This window comes from Musa acuminata, chromosome BXJ1-9, assembly GCF_036884655.1.
Source record: "Musa acuminata AAA Group cultivar baxijiao chromosome BXJ1-9, Cavendish_Baxijiao_AAA, whole genome shotgun sequence".
In the NCBI taxonomy this organism is placed as follows: Eukaryota; Viridiplantae; Streptophyta; class Magnoliopsida; order Zingiberales; family Musaceae; genus Musa; species Musa acuminata.
The window spans coordinates 45,305,925-45,325,887 of record NC_088335.1 but is presented as its reverse complement, the minus strand read 5'-3'; the positions used below and the strand labels follow the sequence as shown (position 1 = coordinate 45,325,887).

General features: G+C 37.3%; 2 protein-coding genes across 3 annotated transcripts; both read right to left on the bottom strand.

The window, feature by feature from the left end:
• Positions 1-56: 56 nt before the first annotated feature.
• Positions 57-5,025, bottom strand: LOC135593767 (probable inactive receptor kinase At5g67200). The gene is made up of 2 exons (XM_065084030.1): positions 3,414-5,025; positions 57-931 (listed from the first exon to the last, which is right to left on the bottom strand). Exons 1-2 carry the CDS (start codon positions 4,948-4,950, stop codon positions 381-383), a joined length of 2,088 nt encoding a protein of 695 aa, XP_064940102.1. The 5' UTR covers positions 4,951-5,025; the 3' UTR covers positions 57-380.
• Positions 5,026-6,416: 1,391 nt separating this feature from the next.
• On the bottom strand, positions 6,417-19,282 carry LOC135585251 (filament-like plant protein 7). 2 transcript variants are annotated; one of them, XM_065084029.1, is made up of 7 exons: positions 18,843-19,237; positions 18,523-18,596; positions 15,065-15,133; positions 12,677-12,809; positions 10,128-12,567; positions 9,987-10,044; positions 6,417-7,351 (listed from the first exon to the last, which is right to left on the bottom strand). In XM_065084029.1, the coding sequence occupies exons 3-7, from the start codon at positions 15,116-15,118 to the stop codon at positions 6,755-6,757; spliced, it is 3,282 nt and encodes a 1,093-aa protein (XP_064940101.1). In that variant the 5' UTR covers positions 15,119-15,133; positions 18,523-18,596; positions 18,843-19,237; the 3' UTR covers positions 6,417-6,754. The 2 variants fall into 2 exon arrangements, with proteins under 2 accessions (XP_064940101.1, XP_064940100.1); XM_065084028.1 differs by lacking the exon at positions 18,523-18,596 and having other exon boundaries at positions 18,843-19,282.
• Positions 19,283-19,963: the final 681 nt, after the last annotated feature.

The following is a 19,963-nucleotide window of genomic DNA, read 5'->3' as shown; positions in this document are numbered from 1 at the left end:
TAAAGATTGCAAATGACAAACCAATTACCGGTACAAGGCTCAGACCAATTCATCTCTAACATAATGTGGAACCTCAGTTCAATCTTTATTAGGTTGAAATAGTAGTTTGTATTCATATTAAAAATTAGATTGTAATCCCATGATTTATGGGTCACTTCACTCAGGCTGTCTCCCCACAGAGACCAACAACCAGATTCAAAACTGTTTACCTCCAACATGGAAGCAGAGTCCTAAGCAAATAATGATCAACCTCTAGCATATCTTCGTAAAATGAGGGCTGAAGTTCCTTTCAACGGCACAAATAGCTGGTAGTTTCCAACTTTTGGTGGTAATGAAGATCCTGAATTAAGGTCCCCAGGTGACAGGGAGCTAAACCAGACCTAAGATATGAACACTGAATCATCATCATTGTCTATTGTGTCAGCTTCCTTCACTTCCTGAATCATCTTCAGAATCTGCCATGTGGTTGGCCTACTTTCTGGTGGACGGATGCAGGCAACTGCAATATCAATGATCATTGTAAGGCTTTCGTTGTTGGCTCCATCTTCCCTTGATGATCGAACCCAAACTGGGAGTTCGGATGCCATAAGAACTGGATGCTGTGATGGAGGCTTCCCTGTGAGGAGCTCCAATAGCAACACGCCAAAAGCATAGATGTCAGAACTTGGGGTCGGCTGTTGGTAAGGATTCTGTGTCTCAGGTGATCTGCATCCTATATCATGCTGATTCTCCAATGGTTCCAGAAGAAATGCGAGACAGTTGTCGGTCAGGCAAGCCTCAAAATCAGAGCCAAGAAGAACATTGGAAGACTTTATGTTGCCATGGGCTAATCGAGAAGTTTGATGTATGTATGCAAGGCCCTGCACCACGTCATCTGCTATCTTCAAACACGAGGTCCAGTGAAGTGGCTTAGTCCGTATGGATCTTGAACCTGGAATGAGTGCCACAGTACACAGATTACTGAAATGAATGTCCAATCCAAACTAATATATTTTTGAAATGACTGATTAACATGAGGATTTTGACCTTGGCCAAATTGTGGGAAAAGATACATGTAGCCAACACAAATAGTTGGCAACAAGGCCTTGTGTTGTTACTTAACTCTTCAATGGTTCTTAATTTGTGTTGAACAAAACTCTATGCTTTGTCACAATTAAATCCAATAGATATACTGGCTCAATAACTGGGATAAACAAACTTGCTGCACTCAAGTAAAGTTAGATTTGCCACTCAAAGCTTAATCGTTTATCTTCCAATCACACACTGGGACAACATAGTAGTTAAGAAAGGGTATAAGGCATGAAATTTGCAACCTTTCTTCATAACATAACATTGTTGAAATTTCTGTTAAATCACATGGCACCTAATACAAGGTATCCTCTCTTCATAATGAAACATAAGGCACCAAACACCTAATGCTCTTTAAGTCACTGTATGTTCTTTAAGGTGTTTAGAAGCCTGCAACTCAGCCACAGTTGATGTAATGCAGCTTGTGTTTGGTAGCTTGCATATGCAAATGAAGTCGAACAAGTTATCTTGTGTTTGCAAATGTGCATTATCGATAAATAGAGGTTACTGATTGTTCCACAGTTCAAATCTGAGCTGTTGGAACTGAAATAAATTCTCTGGGGGATTATGAAATCTAACGATCTCACATGAGTCACATTGAGACTGTAATATTTGAGGCACTATAGGTTCTCCCATCTGCCAGGATAATGATGGCGAGACAATCTGGTCCTGAACTTCTCCAGCAAGCAATGGAGGTTGCACTAAATAGAGAATGTCTTTGAGAAGCCCAGACTCAGATAGAAGTCCTAGACTCATACATGAAGGTGGTCTCTCAGGTTCCAGGTTGGTGACAGTGTGCTCCTGTGAGGTTCACCTACTCACAGATACCATGCTCTGTTGGCCCATTCAAGATCCTTGAGCAGCTAGGACAGCATATAGATTGGTGTTGCCTCCATCACTAGCTACCAGGCTTCATAATTTCCATATGTGGATGAACAATATGTTCACATCCACTCACACCAAGTTTACTGCTGAGCTTTAGGAGAACATGTCACCTAAGGAGAGGCTCATATTCTCTCCAATTATCATTTTACCACCGAGATGGATGACAATCTCTCAAATTACAACTCTTTCTCATTTGACAAATGTCAAGAACACCTTAGAAAACTGTCCCCACTCTTAGGTTCATTGTCATGTCAAAGTTTACCATTTATGATCTTTTCCCTACCATGAGACAACAACCACAGCTTGTGATTGCTCCCTGCAAAATCCTTTTTCTAGTAGAATTACATGTTCACTAAGAAGAAAGGATTTACTATCTGTATATCTACATCACATAGAAAAAGCATAAGATCTCTCTAATGATAATTGTAATTATAATGGTAATGGTTACTTCAATGTTATTGGTAATGGAAATGATAATGGTAATAGTAATACAATTGGTAATGATCATAATATTAATGGTAATAATATTGGTATCGATATTGGTAATGATAGTGATAGGAAATCATGCAAGAAGTCAATACATGCTTGATACCTCTAGTTAGGTCCTAATTTATCATTAATCACTTATAAATTAAGATTGACCTACATTTTTGTGTTAATTACATGACAACCTGATAAAGAAAAGTAAAGGGCAGTTAAATAACTTCAATTGAAGACAAATTCCAACAGATTTCGAGTTCAATTTCCTGTTTTATCCAAATCAAGAGGTTGATTTTCACTAATCACCCATTAGAGATTAAACAAGTTTAACGAGAGAATAAGGATGGGAGCAAGTAAAAGAAGGGGGAGGGATACAAGCTCAAAACAACAAGTGTGAATCAAATTTACACCATATTGGTATTAATCGGTAACAATTGAATTTCGATCATATCATGTACATGAGATGTATTGACCACTATGCCTCATATTTTCTACGTATCGATCGAAACTAGCTCGCAAGTACATACCATGGCATATCATCTATTTCGTGCATTTTTGGACGATGCGACAGCCCATGATGATAATGCTAATAATAATAGGTATTCAAGAATTGTTTGTTCCATAAAGACCACATCTCACATTTTTGGCCTGTCCTATTCTTATAGTTTGTTATTTTCACCTAGTGGAGGATTTAAACTTTTTTCTCCGTAAGTACATGCAAAGGATGTTAAACAATTCAAATCTTGTATTCACTATGTTGGGTTAGTATTTTATTGTTGATAATTTCAATTGTACCTTTGGTATCAAAGCCTTTTTTTCTCTCACACCTTGTTCCATAAATATTATGGAGTCCAGAAATCTATTCAATCTTTCCATATCTAAATACGCATCTAAGATTTCTCTCAATGCAACGACAAGAAAAATGAATGACAAAGAATTGAACTGTGGAATAGCAGAATAAGAAGGTGAAGGGATCATACCATGTATAAGGGAGTGAAGGCTACCATTCGGATGGTAATCATACACAAGCAGCCTCTGTTCGTTTGCTCGGAAATAGGCCCGTAAAGGCACCAAATTATGGTGCCGCAGCCTCCCCACTGTGTCCATGTGCTGCTCGAACCCCTCTTGCGCCACTGCCCCCAGCTTCGTCTTATCCAGCCTCTTCACGGTGACAGCCAATCTACTACCCAGCACAGCCTTGTACGTCGGCCCGAGGCTCCCTCTCCCCAGCATTTCGGCCGAAGCTCTCATCAGCTGCTCCAAGTTGTAGACCGGCTCCTCGTCGGCGCAGAACACCAAGCATCCGTTCTTCCCCAGCCTCTTCACCCTCTCCTCCGATATCGCCATTGCCAGGTCGGCCGCCGCCTCCAGCTCGTTGCTTGTGCTCTCGGTGTCCTCGTTGTGGCTCCCGATGTTAATCTCGGAGATGTTGTGGACGCTGTTCGCCACCGCGTTCTTCTCCGGCGTGTGCGTCTTCCTCTGCTGCTTCTTTCTCTTCTTCCTTATCAGGACCAGTGAAGCAGCAAAGATCCCAATTAGTGCAATTGCGCCTATCAAGGACCCAATTGCCGCCACATCCTTCTTGTGGGAGACCCGTGACCGTGAAGGCGAGACGGGAAGCAGCGTTCCCCTATTTGGTCCTGCTGGGACGGTGGGCCAGGGGCCAGTCGGCGAGCTGCCTCCCCAGGGGAAGAAGGTGGACGAGGAGCATTCCCTCCGGACGAGCGCACCGCAGAGACCGGGGTTGTCGGCGAAGACCGAGGAATCGAAGGACGCGAGCACGACGGTGGCGGGGACCGCACCGGAGAGGTCGTTGTCGGAGACGTTGAAGTTCTTGAGGGACGACTGGTTGAAGGCGGGGAGCGAGCCGTTGAACCGGTTGGCCTCGAGGCGGAGGGTGACGAGGCCGTCGAGCGCGGCGAGCCCCGGGGAAAGGGGGCCGGCGAAGCGGTTGTGGGAGAGGTCGAGCGCCAGTATGCCGCGGAGGGAGAGGAGGGAAGCGGGGAAGGGGCCGGTGAAGAGGTTGCGGCCGAGGTAGAGACTGCGGAGGCCGAGGAGGACGGAGAGGTCAGCAGGAAGGGGGCCGGCGAGGGAATTATTCTCGAGGCGGAGGACGCGCAGCTGGTCGAGGCGGCCGAGGGTGCCGTTGGCAATGACGCCGTCGAGGCCGTAGGAGGAGAGGAGAAGGCGGTCGACGCGGCCGTCTGGGGAGCAGGAGACGCCCGGCCAGCGGCAGTGGTCGGAAGCGCGCGAGAAGGGGAGGCGGCCGCCGGGGTCGACCGCGGCCTTCAACGCGAGGAGCGCCCGCTCGTCGCCGTCGATCTCGGAAGACGAGGCGCCATCAACGGAAGAAGAGAGTAACAGTAGTAGTAGTGGTAGTAGTAATAGTCGTAAAGCGTGACGATTGAGCTGCTGCTGCTGCTGCTGCTGCTGCCGCGGCATTGAGTTAAGGAGAGACTGGGAAATGATTGCCGGAGAATCCTGCAGGGCGTTTGTGGGGATTGGGAATGATTGCATTCTTTTGGTGGCTCTGAGTCTCTCGTACTGTTTTCTTCGAGAAGAGAAACATATTTTTCTACGGAGAGGAGAAGAAGGGGACAAATGGAGAGAGACCGGCGGAGAGATCATGTAGACACGTGCTGAGGAGAGAGAGAGAGGACGCAGTGGTCGACTCCATGCAGCGACTTAAGCGACGAGGAAACGAAAAATTGTGATGATACATTCAAAAAAAAGCGCGTGGGCCCGACTGCTTCGTGGCACGAATTCTTTGAGTCACGAACGGAGGAATTGACTCGGGGCGCGCAGGTTCGGCAGTAGGTGTCGGGAGTACTTCACGGCGCGACTTGGGTTGAGGATGGATCGAGACGCAAACAAAAGGGTACGAAAATAATAATAATAATAGTGACTAATGAATCCAGAAAGCGCGTGGGCACACGACTGAAGTTACGAGATCCAAACGGGTGAAGGGCAGTGAAAAGGTGCACGATTCGTCTCACGATTCGAGTTATGAATAGAGTAATATTAAGAAAAACAAAAAGAATCCAACGAACGCGTCACGGCCACACCTCCTGACACGACCTTAATTACGCAAACGAGGAGAGTTCCTTCACGCCACTAATTTTGACCACGATTTCAAACGGTACAATGATTAAAACAAACATTACCTTATAACGACTCATGACGCATTACCTGACGGATTTAATAGACGCAATGTGAGCTCAGCTCACCTAAACATTTGACCCAAGAAAATTTGATCTCTATCAGTTTTGGAGAATATAATTTTATTGAAATGTATCTTTCATTCATCTTATTAGGTCACAAAGTTTTGGTATATATCTTTTAGTATTTAGTTGATATACTATTTTTATTATTTTAGATTGGTGGCTCTCTCAATACAAAATAATTTCGACGTGTTAAGCATCGATAAAACGAAAACGAAATTCGAATTCAAGATCTTATGATAATCTATAAAAATCTTTAATATATATAAGATTTTGATTTTACCCTTGCATGCATCTATAAATTCTTTGGAGTATATAATCTTCTTAAAATATATTTTCATTCATCGCCATAAAGTTTCAATATGTATCTTTCAATATTTATCAAAATTATCAAACATAGGTACAACTCCATTTTGTTGATATATTATTTTTCTATTTTAGATTGGTAGATATTTTAATATAAAATAATTTTAGTTAAAATAGTGATTGGTGGATATCTCAATACAAAACGATTTCAATATGTTATCTATTAATAGACGAAGATAAAATAAAAACTCAAGACCATACGATAATCTATAATCTAATCGGTACCTTCGATACAACTCAATATTATTTGTTCTCGTGTACCTTTGAAGATGCTCATGTGACTCTAATTTCATGGCTAAGAGAGCTGCACATCTATCATGTTAGCCTTTCAAGAACAACTTCCCTACAAATTATATAACTCATTTCACTGAAGACAAATTCTTACACAATGAACCATATCAGAAACATAAACATCTCTTTTTTGCAGATTAAGAGTGTTAATGGTAACAGATGCTGTTTATTATATACAAGCAGCTGAGAGTGTTTATAATTTCACTCAACCTGATGTCATTTTCGATAATCACATTTGTCAATGTAATCTAGATTACATCCAAAGGAAGGAACAAGTGGAAATTACACAATCGAAACTTAAACCACACCAAAACTATACTTCAAGCATAGAATCTATGTTCTTGTTCTCGACCAGAATCTGCACTTACAAGCCAAAACTCACCAAAGGTATGTCAAACACTTGAATCTGTGTTATATGTGAAAGTTTCAATGATGATACTATGTTAAGCACCCAATGGAAGTGCAAACTTCTTGAAGCTGCTTCTTTTCCTTCGCAGCAAAAGCTTTCGCAGAAAACTGAGTCCTCCTTGTCTCTTAGGTACAACCATGAGCATGCCTACATCAGGCCCACCTTTTTGCTTGCTAGAATCGGTCAAACCAGAAAGCTCACCAAGTGACTTTTCCGGCGACGGCTGAGTGATACATTTTATCGGACTTTCGTTCATCTTGTTGAGTGACAAATTAGCATTTGGGTTATCAGAAGCTGCTGCTGGTGGGTGGTTTATGTGGATCTTGTGTTCATATAGCAAATCTGCATTTGGGTTCTTGGAAGCCGAAAATGGTGGATTTGGTGCTTCGGTGCATACGATTTGCTTCTTGTTCGGAGAGTTACCCTCCTCATTTTTTGAATAACCCTCTGATTTCATATTATCGAGTGATTTGGGCCAATGGTTTGATTTCGAAGCAGCAGGACTACATATCACCTTGTCAAATAGAGATGCATCTTTCGGTGATGCCAATGCTTTCAATTGCTTCCCTAGGTTTAAGATGGTTTCTTGGCAAGCGGCAAGTTTTTCTGAAGCTGCAACTATATCACATTCCTGCAAGATCATAGAGATATAATTTTTAGTTCTTGCTAGCAAAAAAATTTCATAATCATGATATGTTATTGGTGCAACTAAAGCAATAAAGTTAAAAGTTAGGTGCCACTAGTTGAGAATCAAATTCACATGACTTCAAATCACAACTTTGATTCAAGAGTGTGTAAAATCAGCATTAGTTTTACCTTCTCACAAATCTTCGCTATAACTGTCATAAGTAACCCTGTGACAGTTATAATCAATTATAACCACACTAATCTAAGCCAGTACGTACAGATCGATAGACCCAGGGTGAGATAGGCTAGGATTTGGCTGATCCTTCGCAATTTTGACTGATGTGAGGTGATCCTTAGAACAAATCCCCTTTGAGCATTTTTCAAGGCAACCATAGGGCTGATCCAGTTAACACATCATCAGTTCCTCTGTATTGACCACAAAACAAAGTCGTCAAGGACTGACATTAGATGGATTGTTACGGTACTGATACCTCCTCGTACCAACACTTGGTCAAGATAGGTCAGCACTTACCAAACGACCTAATATCAAAATCAGGCAGCTATTCTTGATTTTTTCTGCTTTTGCCTTAATTTTGTATCTTTATATATAATTTAAGAACTATTATGATTTATATATCACATAACATCATACTAATCTTAATACAAATTTCCAGTAATAAGAGCTATCAAATATTGAACTCATATAACTATCATAAAATTTATACTGCACAGTACACACCAATATGACATGCCTAATCAAATAACAAAACAAATGTTATGGTGCATTAGGAGGTGTGTTATGTGGTTGCAGGAGGTCAACATGATAATTTTGCAAAATCTAGTATTGAAATTGCCCTGAAGGCATATATAATATTGATAATATGTGTGCCACACTAGTGGATTGGAATAGCAATAGTCTTCTAACTAATTTCTACAATTAGTAGGTGGGATTGCCCCTAGCAATAGGATCTAAATCATCTTTCACAAATTGGGAATCAAATGAGTCAACCTCAGCCTCCTCTGTTTCTATACCAAGTTAGGTGTTGTAACTGCAAACACATATTATAATACATGTAGACCAAATTCTCCTAACATTTGTACATGCTGATGATACAAAGTTTTATGTGAATCAAGGAACTGGACCATATATTTTTAACGGCTGGATGATACGATCTACAAGAAGACTCACCTAATAATTTTCTTTAAATTAGATACTGATCTTCCATAATGTAGCCACCATTAAACTATAAAGTTGTGACAAGAATATGCATCAATAATATGTTTATTTCAACAATACTAAATTAATATAACCTGAAGAGGTTATATTTAGTATTTTCTTTGCTACCAGAGTCCATGTTGTGTGGATTGAAAATAACAATGTTCCTAGAACCGTTGGAAATAGATGCCACATAAAGCTAAGTTCGTACATCCATAAGTGACTTAAAAATGTGGAAAACCATAGCATCATAAAGCATTTTAACTTACTATGGCAGCAGCTGAACTTTTAATATTTGATTTATCAAATTGATGATAGTGCTAAAGTAGAAAACTACAACAAACTAAACTAAAATTTCTTGGTAGGTCCGACGAAGATACGTGTGTTTATCTTGATGAGTTTAGTCTGGATCCGCCAAGTTCTTTGCGGCTCCAACCAAGACCAAGAATCTAACAAGATCGGCTAGCCAAATCTGCCAAGATTCGCAAGATGAATCTACCAAGATCCTTGATCTTGGCAGTTTCAGCCAAAATGTTCACAGATAGTGTAGACCTTAACAAATTCCCAAGTAGACCTATGCTAGAAATGGGAAGATCTGATTTAAACAATAAAAGTAAGGCTTCAAAACAAATTTATGCAGACATGTAGTTAAATAAGCATGAACCTAACCATGAAATCATGAGAAAAACATAAAGACATGTAAATTAAACAAGAACGGTGATTTAAAAGTAAGATAAGAAATAATACTATAGATTTAGCCTCAATTTTGAGTTTACCCTAGATTGGAGAAATAGCTAATCTTCCATAAGATCCTAGCTTAATTTGGATGAGAATTAAGTCTCCAAGATTGATTTGACAAAGCAGGAGAATGAGAGGCTGAAAGAGAGTGAGAAAAGAATGAGAGGAGAAAGGAGGTCCCAGGTGGGAAAAGAGGTGGGATGGGCTGGAAATTAGACCATAGGCATACCACCTGGTTCGGTGGATGTACCATTCCAAAACCACATGGTATGCCTGGTTCAATCAACTTCCTGAGCAGTACGGCCAGTATAAACTGGTACCACCTCATAAATTGAGTTCTGCACCCTGTTTTGGTTTCAACTGGTAAAAATCCAGTTGGTTTTGAAGACCTACATTCATAACCCCAGACCAAGTAATTATTACCCATTTCTCATTAACAGTGTACCCGTAACTGCAAAATAAGATCAATTTACATTAATAAATTATATAACTGCAGATAACATGCAAATTTGTAAATTTGAGCTTCGTCTCAATCAGCATAAAATAACATATTGACTCAGTTAAATGAATAAAACTATGGACAATGCCTTCCAAATATTCTCACTTCTGCTTTCAGGAATACTGTAAATGAAGCAGTAAGATTAAGATAGTCTTTTAACTCAGAAAGTGATTTAACAGAGCTTACTGCTTGGATTTTCTTTTCTTCTGGGCGCATATCTTTGGAAGTTTCTTTCGATGAAGCACTGTGTCAAACAAGATTAAAGATCTCAGATGGCATCTGCAGAATTTTGAATAAAAGAGAGCACACAAAATAAATTGTTCACACCTTTCTAACTGAAGCTGTAGTTCAAGACAGGTTGCCTCTAATTCTTCACAGCAATTACTTTTTTGTTCCAGCTCAACTTCAAGGGCTAAGAACTTCTGACGAACCTCATTCAACTCAGCCTTTGCAACTGTTAGTTGTGTTTCTAGGTCTTCATTAGTCAAATTTTGGCTTATAATCTGGTCTTCAATCTTTACCTTGGATTCCTTAAGTCTTGCTAGTTCTGCTTGTAAATTGGAAATGCTTTCTTCTGATTGGTGGATCTGAGCTATCAATTCTTCATTCTTAGCACTAGATGTTTTAAGCATTACCTCCAAATCATTCTTTATAGACTCCATACCCATGATCTCATGTTTCAGTCGTTCATTTTCGTCTCTCAGTTTGGATTCAATATCTTCCATTCTGGATAAGATGTACAGAGCATTTGTTGAGGATGATGGTATATTTCTCTCTTCGGAAATAGAGGATTCTTCATGTGTATCTAACTTATCTATAGCCTTGGTTGTGTATGTTAGAGCTTTTAGTTCATTGTCACTGTATGATTCATCTGCATTCATGTGCTTCCTGACAGTCTCTTTCATGTCTGAAACATCTTGAAGGGAAAAACAGTGGTTTATAATCCAGTCCAGAGTTGAAGTTACTTCAGCGGTGAGCTGTTGAAGATCAACCTTCCCATGCAATAGATCATTACATACAGCAACAAAATTCTCTAAAATAGTAGTGAGTTCAGAACCTTCCCAAAGAAATGCACGAGCAATGTATCTATTTGCTAAAGAAGCACCTTCATTGTCTATAGATAATCCATGTCGACCATTTTTACTTTTAATATTTCTCTGAATGATTCCCTCAACCAATTCAATAAGCTTGAGGACAGGTTTCTCCAAGACTGACTGACAAAGTTGGATACTGCTTTTAAGGTGTGTACTGATTGCTCCATCAAATGTATCTGCTGAAGTGTTTTTAGGTTGCTGAGGTAATTTGTCATTGCAGTGTAGGGTATTTGAATATTTTGGCTCAATAGAACCATCCCCATCACCCAGAGCAGCTCTAACATCATCAAGAATGGCATTTAAACTTTTTTGCATAATATGGTGCTTTTTTAAAATGACCCTTAAAATATCCTGTAGCCAAATAGGATAGTTTTCTAGTGACAACTCCTTAACTTGAGTTTCATTGTTTGTTTCACCAAAGTGAGAGAGATCCTTGATTGCAACAAGCTCCTTATCTGTTTCTTCTGATAGATCAGGTTCTGTACAAGATTCTTTAGTGGCCACACATTCATTGTTATCTCTCAACGTACTGAATGAACTTTCAAAATGTTTATCCACAGTAATTACTGCTAGTTTCTCCATCTCAACAAAATCATCCATCAAACTTAATTCTGATATTCCAACACTTTTGCATGATGGTGCAGTGAGTTTTCCACATTTGAAATGCTCCAGCTCAGAAATTAAAGCAGAAGCCCATGATTCAGCACAACTAACATTATCTTCATTGCCACCATTCTCCGAAATTGATGAAAGTGGAAGGTCATGAGACACTGGGCTGCTCTTTGCTAGCTCAAAGCATGCTTGTCCTTTTGATAATTCCTCGAGTTGTGTCTCAACCTGTGATAGTTTGGATGCCGTACGAGCAAACATGATACGTGATGCCTGAAGTTCATTGTTTTTCTTAGTCAATGATTCTTTGAGAATCTTGTTCTCGTCTTGAATTGCACGTAATCTCACAACAAGAGATGTCATATCTTTGCTTGATGTATCATAAAAGTTCTCTAACCCAATTTCTGTCCTTTTCTTTCTTGTTTCAATGGCATATTCACTCAGAATTTCAACCTCATTTCTCATTTTAGCTAAAGCTGCTGGCCCTGGTAGTCGCTTCCGGACCATGACACGCAATTTTTGGCATTCTGTTTCCAGCTTAGCAATCTTTTTAATGCTCTCTAGGTGTTGCCTATGAGCAGCATCAGCTGATCTCCGATTGAATTCTCTCTCCTCATTTCGAATCTCAATCTCCTTCTGAAGAATGCAGACCTCATACTTCAGAGATGCATTGAATTTCTCTGATGAATCAAGTCTGGTTATTACTTCCGTTAATTTTGATTCTGACTTGGATATAGACTCGCTCAATTCTTTAAGCAACTGTTCTTTGACCTCTATAATTCTATTCAGGTTGCCATTTTCAATAACTAATTCAGTGAGCCTCTTATTTGTCTCAATCAACCTCTGTTCTAACATGCCTATCTTCTCCTGTTCTCTTGATATTTTGAAGGCAGCATTGTTAATGAAGAGCTGCTGGTCTTGCTTAACAACACGTAGTTGTTGCATGCATTCTTTTAATGCCACATCTGTTTCAATTACTCTTTCTTCCGCACTTTTTTTCTGAAATAAAGCATCGTCCAATTGTTGCTTTAAATAAAGTGCCTGAGCTTCTGCTTTTTCCCATCCTAACAAGTAGAGCATGGTGAACTTGTAAGGCAAAAAGGAACATGTATAAATCTTTCATTTTATGTGAATTTAGTGTCCTATGCAAAACTTCAGAAAAAAATGTTAAACCTGCAATTGCTTCCTCAGTTACTTTTGCTTGCTTCGCCAAAAGATCATCTTTAGCATTGGACTCAGTGAGAACAGATGATAGTTGTTCATTTAAGTCTTCTAAGGATCTCTCTAACTCAAGGGCCTTCTCTTTCTGAATACAATCATCAACAAATATAGAATGACTCCAATCATAAGAAAGGAACGACATTTTTTCATTGGAGACAAAATAGTTTGATATTTCTTGGGATCAGACAATAATATGTATTTTTAAGTGTCTACTATCTAATAGTGACTGAAAAGAGACATGAGAATTACTCTAGTGAATAAGTGCATTTAACCAGATAACCATCAGGACAGCTATGAACTTAAGCTTGATCTATCAATCCAAACTCCTACTTCCTCTCAGTTCCATATTCTTGAATCTCCTGAAATCTTCAGTAAATTAATTCCAGTCAATTGATACTAAATTGTAACCATTATGGATTAACTCTTTTAATCTTTAATAGAAGTTCATCAAATTGCTGGAACCTAATTAGGCTTCAATATATTTCAAAACTAGAATATATTTTTTAAAATATTTTATTGTATTTCAGATAATCTAATTGCAGTTTCCTTGTCAATCTTTCCTAAATCAAGTTGCTTTTGTTCTAAATTGGAGGTAATTAATAATTAATATTTGACTTTACTTAAGTAATTTGGACTCTAACTCCTATTAATAAACATATTATATATATAATGTATATATATATATATATAATCAGGGTTTGCCTTTTAAGTATTGGACCCGTTTCGGCAATCTACTAGAATGGTACGTACTTGTACCGATGTACCAACAACACACAGTATACTAGTGCATACTGGTGTTTCGACAAGGAAGAAAAATAGGGTAAAGAGGAAGAGGTGGTGGAGGAATAGAAGAAGGAAGAAGAAGAAAGAAGAGGAGGAGAAGTACAGTGATAGCATACCTGGAAATCAAGGACAGCAGCGACAGCGTCCAAGTGGAAGCGACAGCATCACAGCAGTGAAGAGGCAACACTGTTATAGCATCGCAGTGGCAAAGAGGCAACAACGAGGGTTGCGACATCGTACGTTAGAAAAGGACTGACAAACTTGCTTCTTTTTCTTTTTTTCTTTTTTAACATTGAAATGGATTGGGGCCGATCAATTTTTAATTTTTTACTATTTTAATCAGACTGCTTGAAACGGGGGTGGTCTGCATATCAATCCACACCCAAACCCGTACACACTGCCCATGTCATACCGTTTCAAGCGGTACAACAATTATATATATATATATATATATATATATATATATATATATATATAGTTAGTTAGTTAGTTAGTTAGACTTCACTGAATTTTTTAATTTGGTAATATCTATATCAATGCCATTGTCTTGATAGAATAGGATATGTTTTGATTTATCAATAACATAGAAGTATTTAACAAATCATATTTCTCTGCATACATCTGACAATATTTAGATCAAGGTCATACTTTTACACTTTCCATATAAAACACATCCAAACCAAAATTCAAAATCTTGGTCCAATAGCGATTTCAACACTTTGTTGGACCAGTACAGGTTTGGCATATTTGGTGATCGACTGACTTATACTGCCCAAAATCAATAAAGAAAAAAAATGAAAAAATGAATACCAGTTAGCACCAAGCTAATATGGTCCAATACCATTCCTTGGTTGGACCTATAAATATTGGTTGGTACATGTCAATACAACTGTTCTATAAACTATAGAAAATTGCGTGTCTAAACATTGCAGATCATATTGAACAGAGTTGATTTATCATATATCTATGATCGATTTCAAGGTGATCTGATTAGGACTTTATAAAATGAAGCTAGAATCCTAGCAGAGGACTCGAGCAACAAAACTAACACCAAGGAGATATGAATTATGTTATCACATTAACAATGAGATATGGGCTATAATATCACATTAATAATGTACAATTATATATATACAAGAAGGAACTTCCTGCTGATGAAACAATAGTTTAGACTAAACAACATTCCATAAAAATTCAAAGATCAAAAAGTGCTGAGTATATATTTTGAAATCCTTAGAATGTCAAAGTGTGAGGTCCTGAAACTAGTTGTATAGTATGAAATGACAGTGTAGAACTACTCCATGTATGTTTTCATGAAGCGGTCCTGAAATTTGTAGTTCAGTTGCCACCACCTTTTACTAAATGCCAATATTATAAAGCATTCAGAAAGCATTATAAAAATACAAGGAAATTATAAGTTCAGTTCACTGAAACTATATATTGATTTCGAACAAAAGATACCCAATTATTTCTTATTACTGGCCATTCTCATATTAAAAGAGGGAAGAAGGATAACAAGCAATGACCAATCAAGCAGAAGATGTGACTATTGCTTGCCTCAATGTTCTTCTCTGTAGATCTCTTCTTCCAAATCCATGTCTTGTTATCCATGATTCTGAAAAGCTCCTATAAAGCACGTAAAGATAGCAGTCAAAAAATTGAGGTTAAAAAGTTTTTTCAATTAATAGTAAAATTAAGGCATCCTATCCTATTCAACTATTCAGCATTTATATGACAAAAAAATTATCAAGTGGATGGACTGTTAATTTCCTTTAACAAACGAGAGTTGAGATGGTACGATAGACGATTAGTACTAGCACAAGTGCAAAAGGAGATGGAAAGTGAAAAAGGAGCAGATTCTAAACAACATCAGTGATGATTGCCCATATACATTCTTAATTACCTTGTACCATCTCATGATTTATATTATTCATCATGTAAGTTTTCTAGGTATTGTAAAGTTATTTAAAATTATAAAGTTGTACCCGGTGAAAGTTTGACAAATCAACATAGGTTGATGGTATTAGATAATTACTATAGAAAATGAAAGAAGAAAAAGAGAGTAAAAAATTTACTAGGACTAGATGGTGAAATTTTAAAGACGATAATGTAAACACTTTTAAGAATAAGATGGAAAGAGATGTAACTTAGAATTTAGATAAGGATAATATTAATATTCTAAACGACAAAGGCTAATAAGATTAGGAGTTTAACTAAGAAGATTCTTGGTGAAACTAAAGGTAGAGATGTAACTTTGTGGTGGTGCAAGGAAGTTCAAAAAATAATTTTTACTAAGAGATCGTATTTTAAAGATTAATAAAATTATAAAAATAAGAAAAATTTATAAGATATAAAGAATCTAAAAAAGAGGCTAAAAAAGCAGTTAGAATGGTAAGATATAAAACTTATGATAATTTTTATAATAAATTAGGTACTAAAGATAGTGAAAAAGATATATATCGAATTGCGAAAGCTTCAGAAAAAAAGTATAAGGATTTAAATAACATTAAATACATTAAAGATGAAGACCAAAGAATATTTGTTAATGATAACGAGACTAAGGAAAGATAAAAAATTATTTTTATAAATTATTTAATGAATATTCCACATCGGACTTATATTTAATGATAAATAATAATGATAGATTTAATAATCATAGATTTATTCATAAAATTAAAGTTAATGAAGTAAAAGACACATTAAAGAAGATAAAATTAGTTAAAAGTATGAGGCCCGATGGTATCCCTATTGAGGTTTGAAAAAATTTAGGAGACAAGAAAGTAGCCTAGTTAACTAGTCTATTTAACAAATTCATGAGATTTGGAAGGATATCTAATGAATAAAGAAAGAGTTTTTTAGTGTCAATTTATAAAAATAAGAGAGACATACAAAATTGTTCAAATTATAGAAGAATTAAAATCATAGGTCATACTATAGAACTTTAGAAAAGAGTTATCGAAAGTATGATAAAGCTTGAAACAAATATATTTGAAAATCAATTTGGTTTTATTCTTGGATGATTAACCATAGAAACTATTTATTTATTAAGATAACTAATAAAAAAGTATAGAGAAAAAAATATTTGCATCTTATTTTTATTGACTTAGAGAAAGTCTATAATAGGGTTCCTAGATATTTATTATGGTAGGTTTTAGAAAAGAAAACTGTATCCACTAATTATATTGATATTATTAAAGATAGGCATGATAATGTAGCTACTAGTGTTAGAATTATAAAGAACGTGTTTAGTGAGTTTTCGATTAGCATAGGATTACATCAAGGATCCGTATTAGGTCTCTACCTTTTATGTTATTTGCTGATGATATTGTGTTAGTTGATGAGAGCCTAAATAGAATTAATTATAAACTTAAACTATAGAGGTAAACCTTAGAAACTAAATGTTTTAAATTAAGTATGATTAAAATTGAATATATAAAATATAATTTCAGTAATTTTAAAAATAAACATGAGAATATAGTTAAATTAGATTGACGAGAAATCCACTTAGGTAAAAGTTTTAGGGTTCTCGGATCAATTATTCGACAAGATAGAAATATTGATAAAAATATTATTATAGAGTAAAAACATAATGCTAAAAATAGTGATGGGTGTTAGGAGTCCTGTATGATGATCGGATATTTTTAAAATTAAATAAAAAAATTTATAAGACAATTGTAAGAGACTAATAATGCTTTATGGATCTGAGTATTGGGTAGTGAAAAAAAACATATACAAACGTTTATATTGCCGAGATTAGAATGTTGAGATGGATGTATGGAGTTACTAAGAAAGATAGAAAAAGAAATACTTTTATTCGTAAATAATTAAGTATCGCTTCGACAGAAGATAAGATAAGAGAAAATTATTTAGGATGGTATATACATGTGTTTAGGAGACCTCCAGATGCAGTAGTCAGAAGGGGTAAAATGATTAATGTTAGTGGTACAAGAAGTGATAGAGGAAGGCCTAAAATGATTTTAATAGAAATTATAAATAATGATTTAAGTACTCTAAACTTAACTAAACATATGACTTTCTACCGATCTCAATGATGGTAAAAGATTCATGTAGTTGACTCCAAATAGTTGAAACTTATGACCCTATTATTATTGTTGTATCATGTAAGTTTTCTAATGACTAAGAGAGTTCATTCCAAATCGTGAAGAAAATCTTCAATTGCAAAATATTCATGCCCTTTAAGAAAGTTTTGTCAACTTCCATGCCCATTTTGAACTATTTAATGGTCTAAGATATCTTCAATTGGCACATTTTAACTTTTCCTTTTATATATCAAATATATACACAACTATATGTTTTGCATTCTGCACATAAATACATTCAAACATACATGTAAATATAAACAGAATGAATGATAAGCATTGCAGCCCAAAGAACTGAAAAGACAAATTTTTAGCTGTCATATAATCGAGAATCTTCATATATGTTACCAGAGGAACACACAGTATGGAACAGAATTGACAAGCTTGTCTTCAAACACCCATATCCAATTCTCTAGCCTGTAGTGTCCATAAGTTAAGACTCACTAAAATATTTCAAGTAAATAACACGACAATTGCATCTTTCTTATAAGGAACATAAAATTTATGTTCAGTTGGCTCCAGATATATGTTGCGTATTCCTCTCACTGGCGGCTGAAATGATCATTGGTAAGTCAATATACATCAGAGAATGCACAAGGAGACACTAATATCAAAGTAGATCCGCACACCTTGACAGTTTCCTTCCTCACACACTCAAACTCATTCTCCTCTGTTTTTACCAAATTCTACTACACCTTTAGATCCACCATTTTAATAACAAAAGCCCAACCTAGGAATCGGCCTTCTGGGTATCAAACCACTAAATCGAGCTTAGCTCCAAATGAATCACAATAAGTCTAGCTCCCAAAAACGAGGATATATTGGAATACAAATTTGTGCAAGATTCTTTTAGTGTTCCGAAAGGAGACACTAAACCACTAAATCATCACCATGAGGTTTCAATCAAAGTAGTACCTGAAGTAATAGTGATAAAATTGCAGTCTAGCAATCCAAGAACTCTAGCACTAAAAATTCAGAAGCAAATTAATCTGTGCAAAGAAACTAGAAGTAATCAGTTCCAACTTTTGCAAGAAGAAAAAGGAACAAAGAAGGCAACATGGCAAAACAAAGTGGCTAATGCACCTTTCAAGTGCATCCCATTGCTAAGGAAGTTCAAGACAAGCCAGAAAACAAGGAAAGAAAACAGAATCTCCAAAACAATCGCCAGTAAGAGGAAACAAAAAGGAAACCCCGAACATGTGCAAGCTAAAATTCCAAGAGAGTTGCAGACTGACCTGACTTCACCACCGAAGCATCATTCTCAGCATGGGAGCCAAGAGTTAAGGACACGAACCACAAGAAAACATGTACAGTGAAGGGTAGAAGGAAAGGAAGGAGAGAGAAAGAGGCGATGGTATTTGGCAACGCGACCGGCTCAGTTGTTCTTTTTATCTCTGTTTTATTCTTTTCTGCTCTTATTCTTTTCGTTTCCTGTTTCCTCTTGATAGGCGTGCTCGTCTGCAGGTTGGTGGGACAAAGCACACCGATTTGTGGGGGACAGAGAGAGAAGAAGAAGAGGAGAGTACAAACGAGGGGAGAGAAAGGTGGGGATAAAGAAAAAGAGCACGTCGAAAGCTGACTCCACCACTGGATTATGCCTTTGGGTTACAGTGGAACGGAAACAGAGGACGAAGTAAGAGCAAAGAGTAAGAACACGGGAGGGGCGGGTGGAGAGCGAGGAAAGTGTCGGCGGCTACGTAGATCTGTCGGTTCGTGGATCCCGTGTCTTGTCCGAGGTTCTAAGCACGAAGCGGCGCCTTCCCATCGCCTTTTTTTGTAGGCCCCATATATTTGTTCCGAGGCGGCGAGTGGTTTGTGGAGTAATATCAGGTTTCTTGATTTCCACAACGCAGATGATCCCGCACGCAACAAGCAATACTCACCCGACTCCAGCCACGGCGTACCGGTCTAGACAACCACCCTCGCGATTGGCCGCGTCCGGGGCCCCACAACTGGGACATAAATGTGGGTAGACAAAGTATTTCACTGCAATAAAAATAGAAAATTTTCATATGAAAATAAATAAAATATAAATAAGCAAAAGAAAAAAGATTAAGGTTGCTAGTCAACAGTAATCACAAAATAATCATAAGAAATGTACATATTAATATTAAGCCAAAATATTGGTACAGTGTCACATAACTCTACGTTGGATTTTGTAGTATGATAGGGACTAATATCGATGACTCATGGTAGGTGTAACATTGTTATCATGTGAGTGACGGTGATGTCCTAACATAGTTGGAGATATACTTTAATTGAAGCCAACCCCTAATAATCTTCTACTCTACCTAAAACTAAAGAGTGGTTGAAGAAAGAAGTGAGTTAGAATAGCCGAAAGGACTGTGTACTTAGG

Coding starts and splice junctions, on each gene's coding strand:
- LOC135585251 (XM_065084028.1), bottom strand. CDS start 15,118: ATGGATAACAAGACATGGATTTGGAAGAAGAGATCTACAGAGAAGAAC. Junction 12,810..15,064: donor CTACAGAGAAGAACATTGAG/GCAAGCAATAGT, acceptor GATTGTATTCAG/AAAGAGAAGGCCCTTGAGTT. Junction 12,568..12,676: donor AACTGAGGAAGCAATTGCAG/GTTTAACATTTT, acceptor TCTACTTGTTAG/GATGGGAAAAAGCAGAAGCT.
- LOC135593767 (XM_065084030.1), bottom strand. CDS start 4,950: ATGCAATCATTCCCAATCCCCACAAACGCCCTGCAGGATTCTCCGGCA. Junction 932..3,413: donor CCTTCACTCCCTTATACATG/GTATGATCCCTT, acceptor CACTCATTCCAG/GTTCAAGATCCATACGGACT.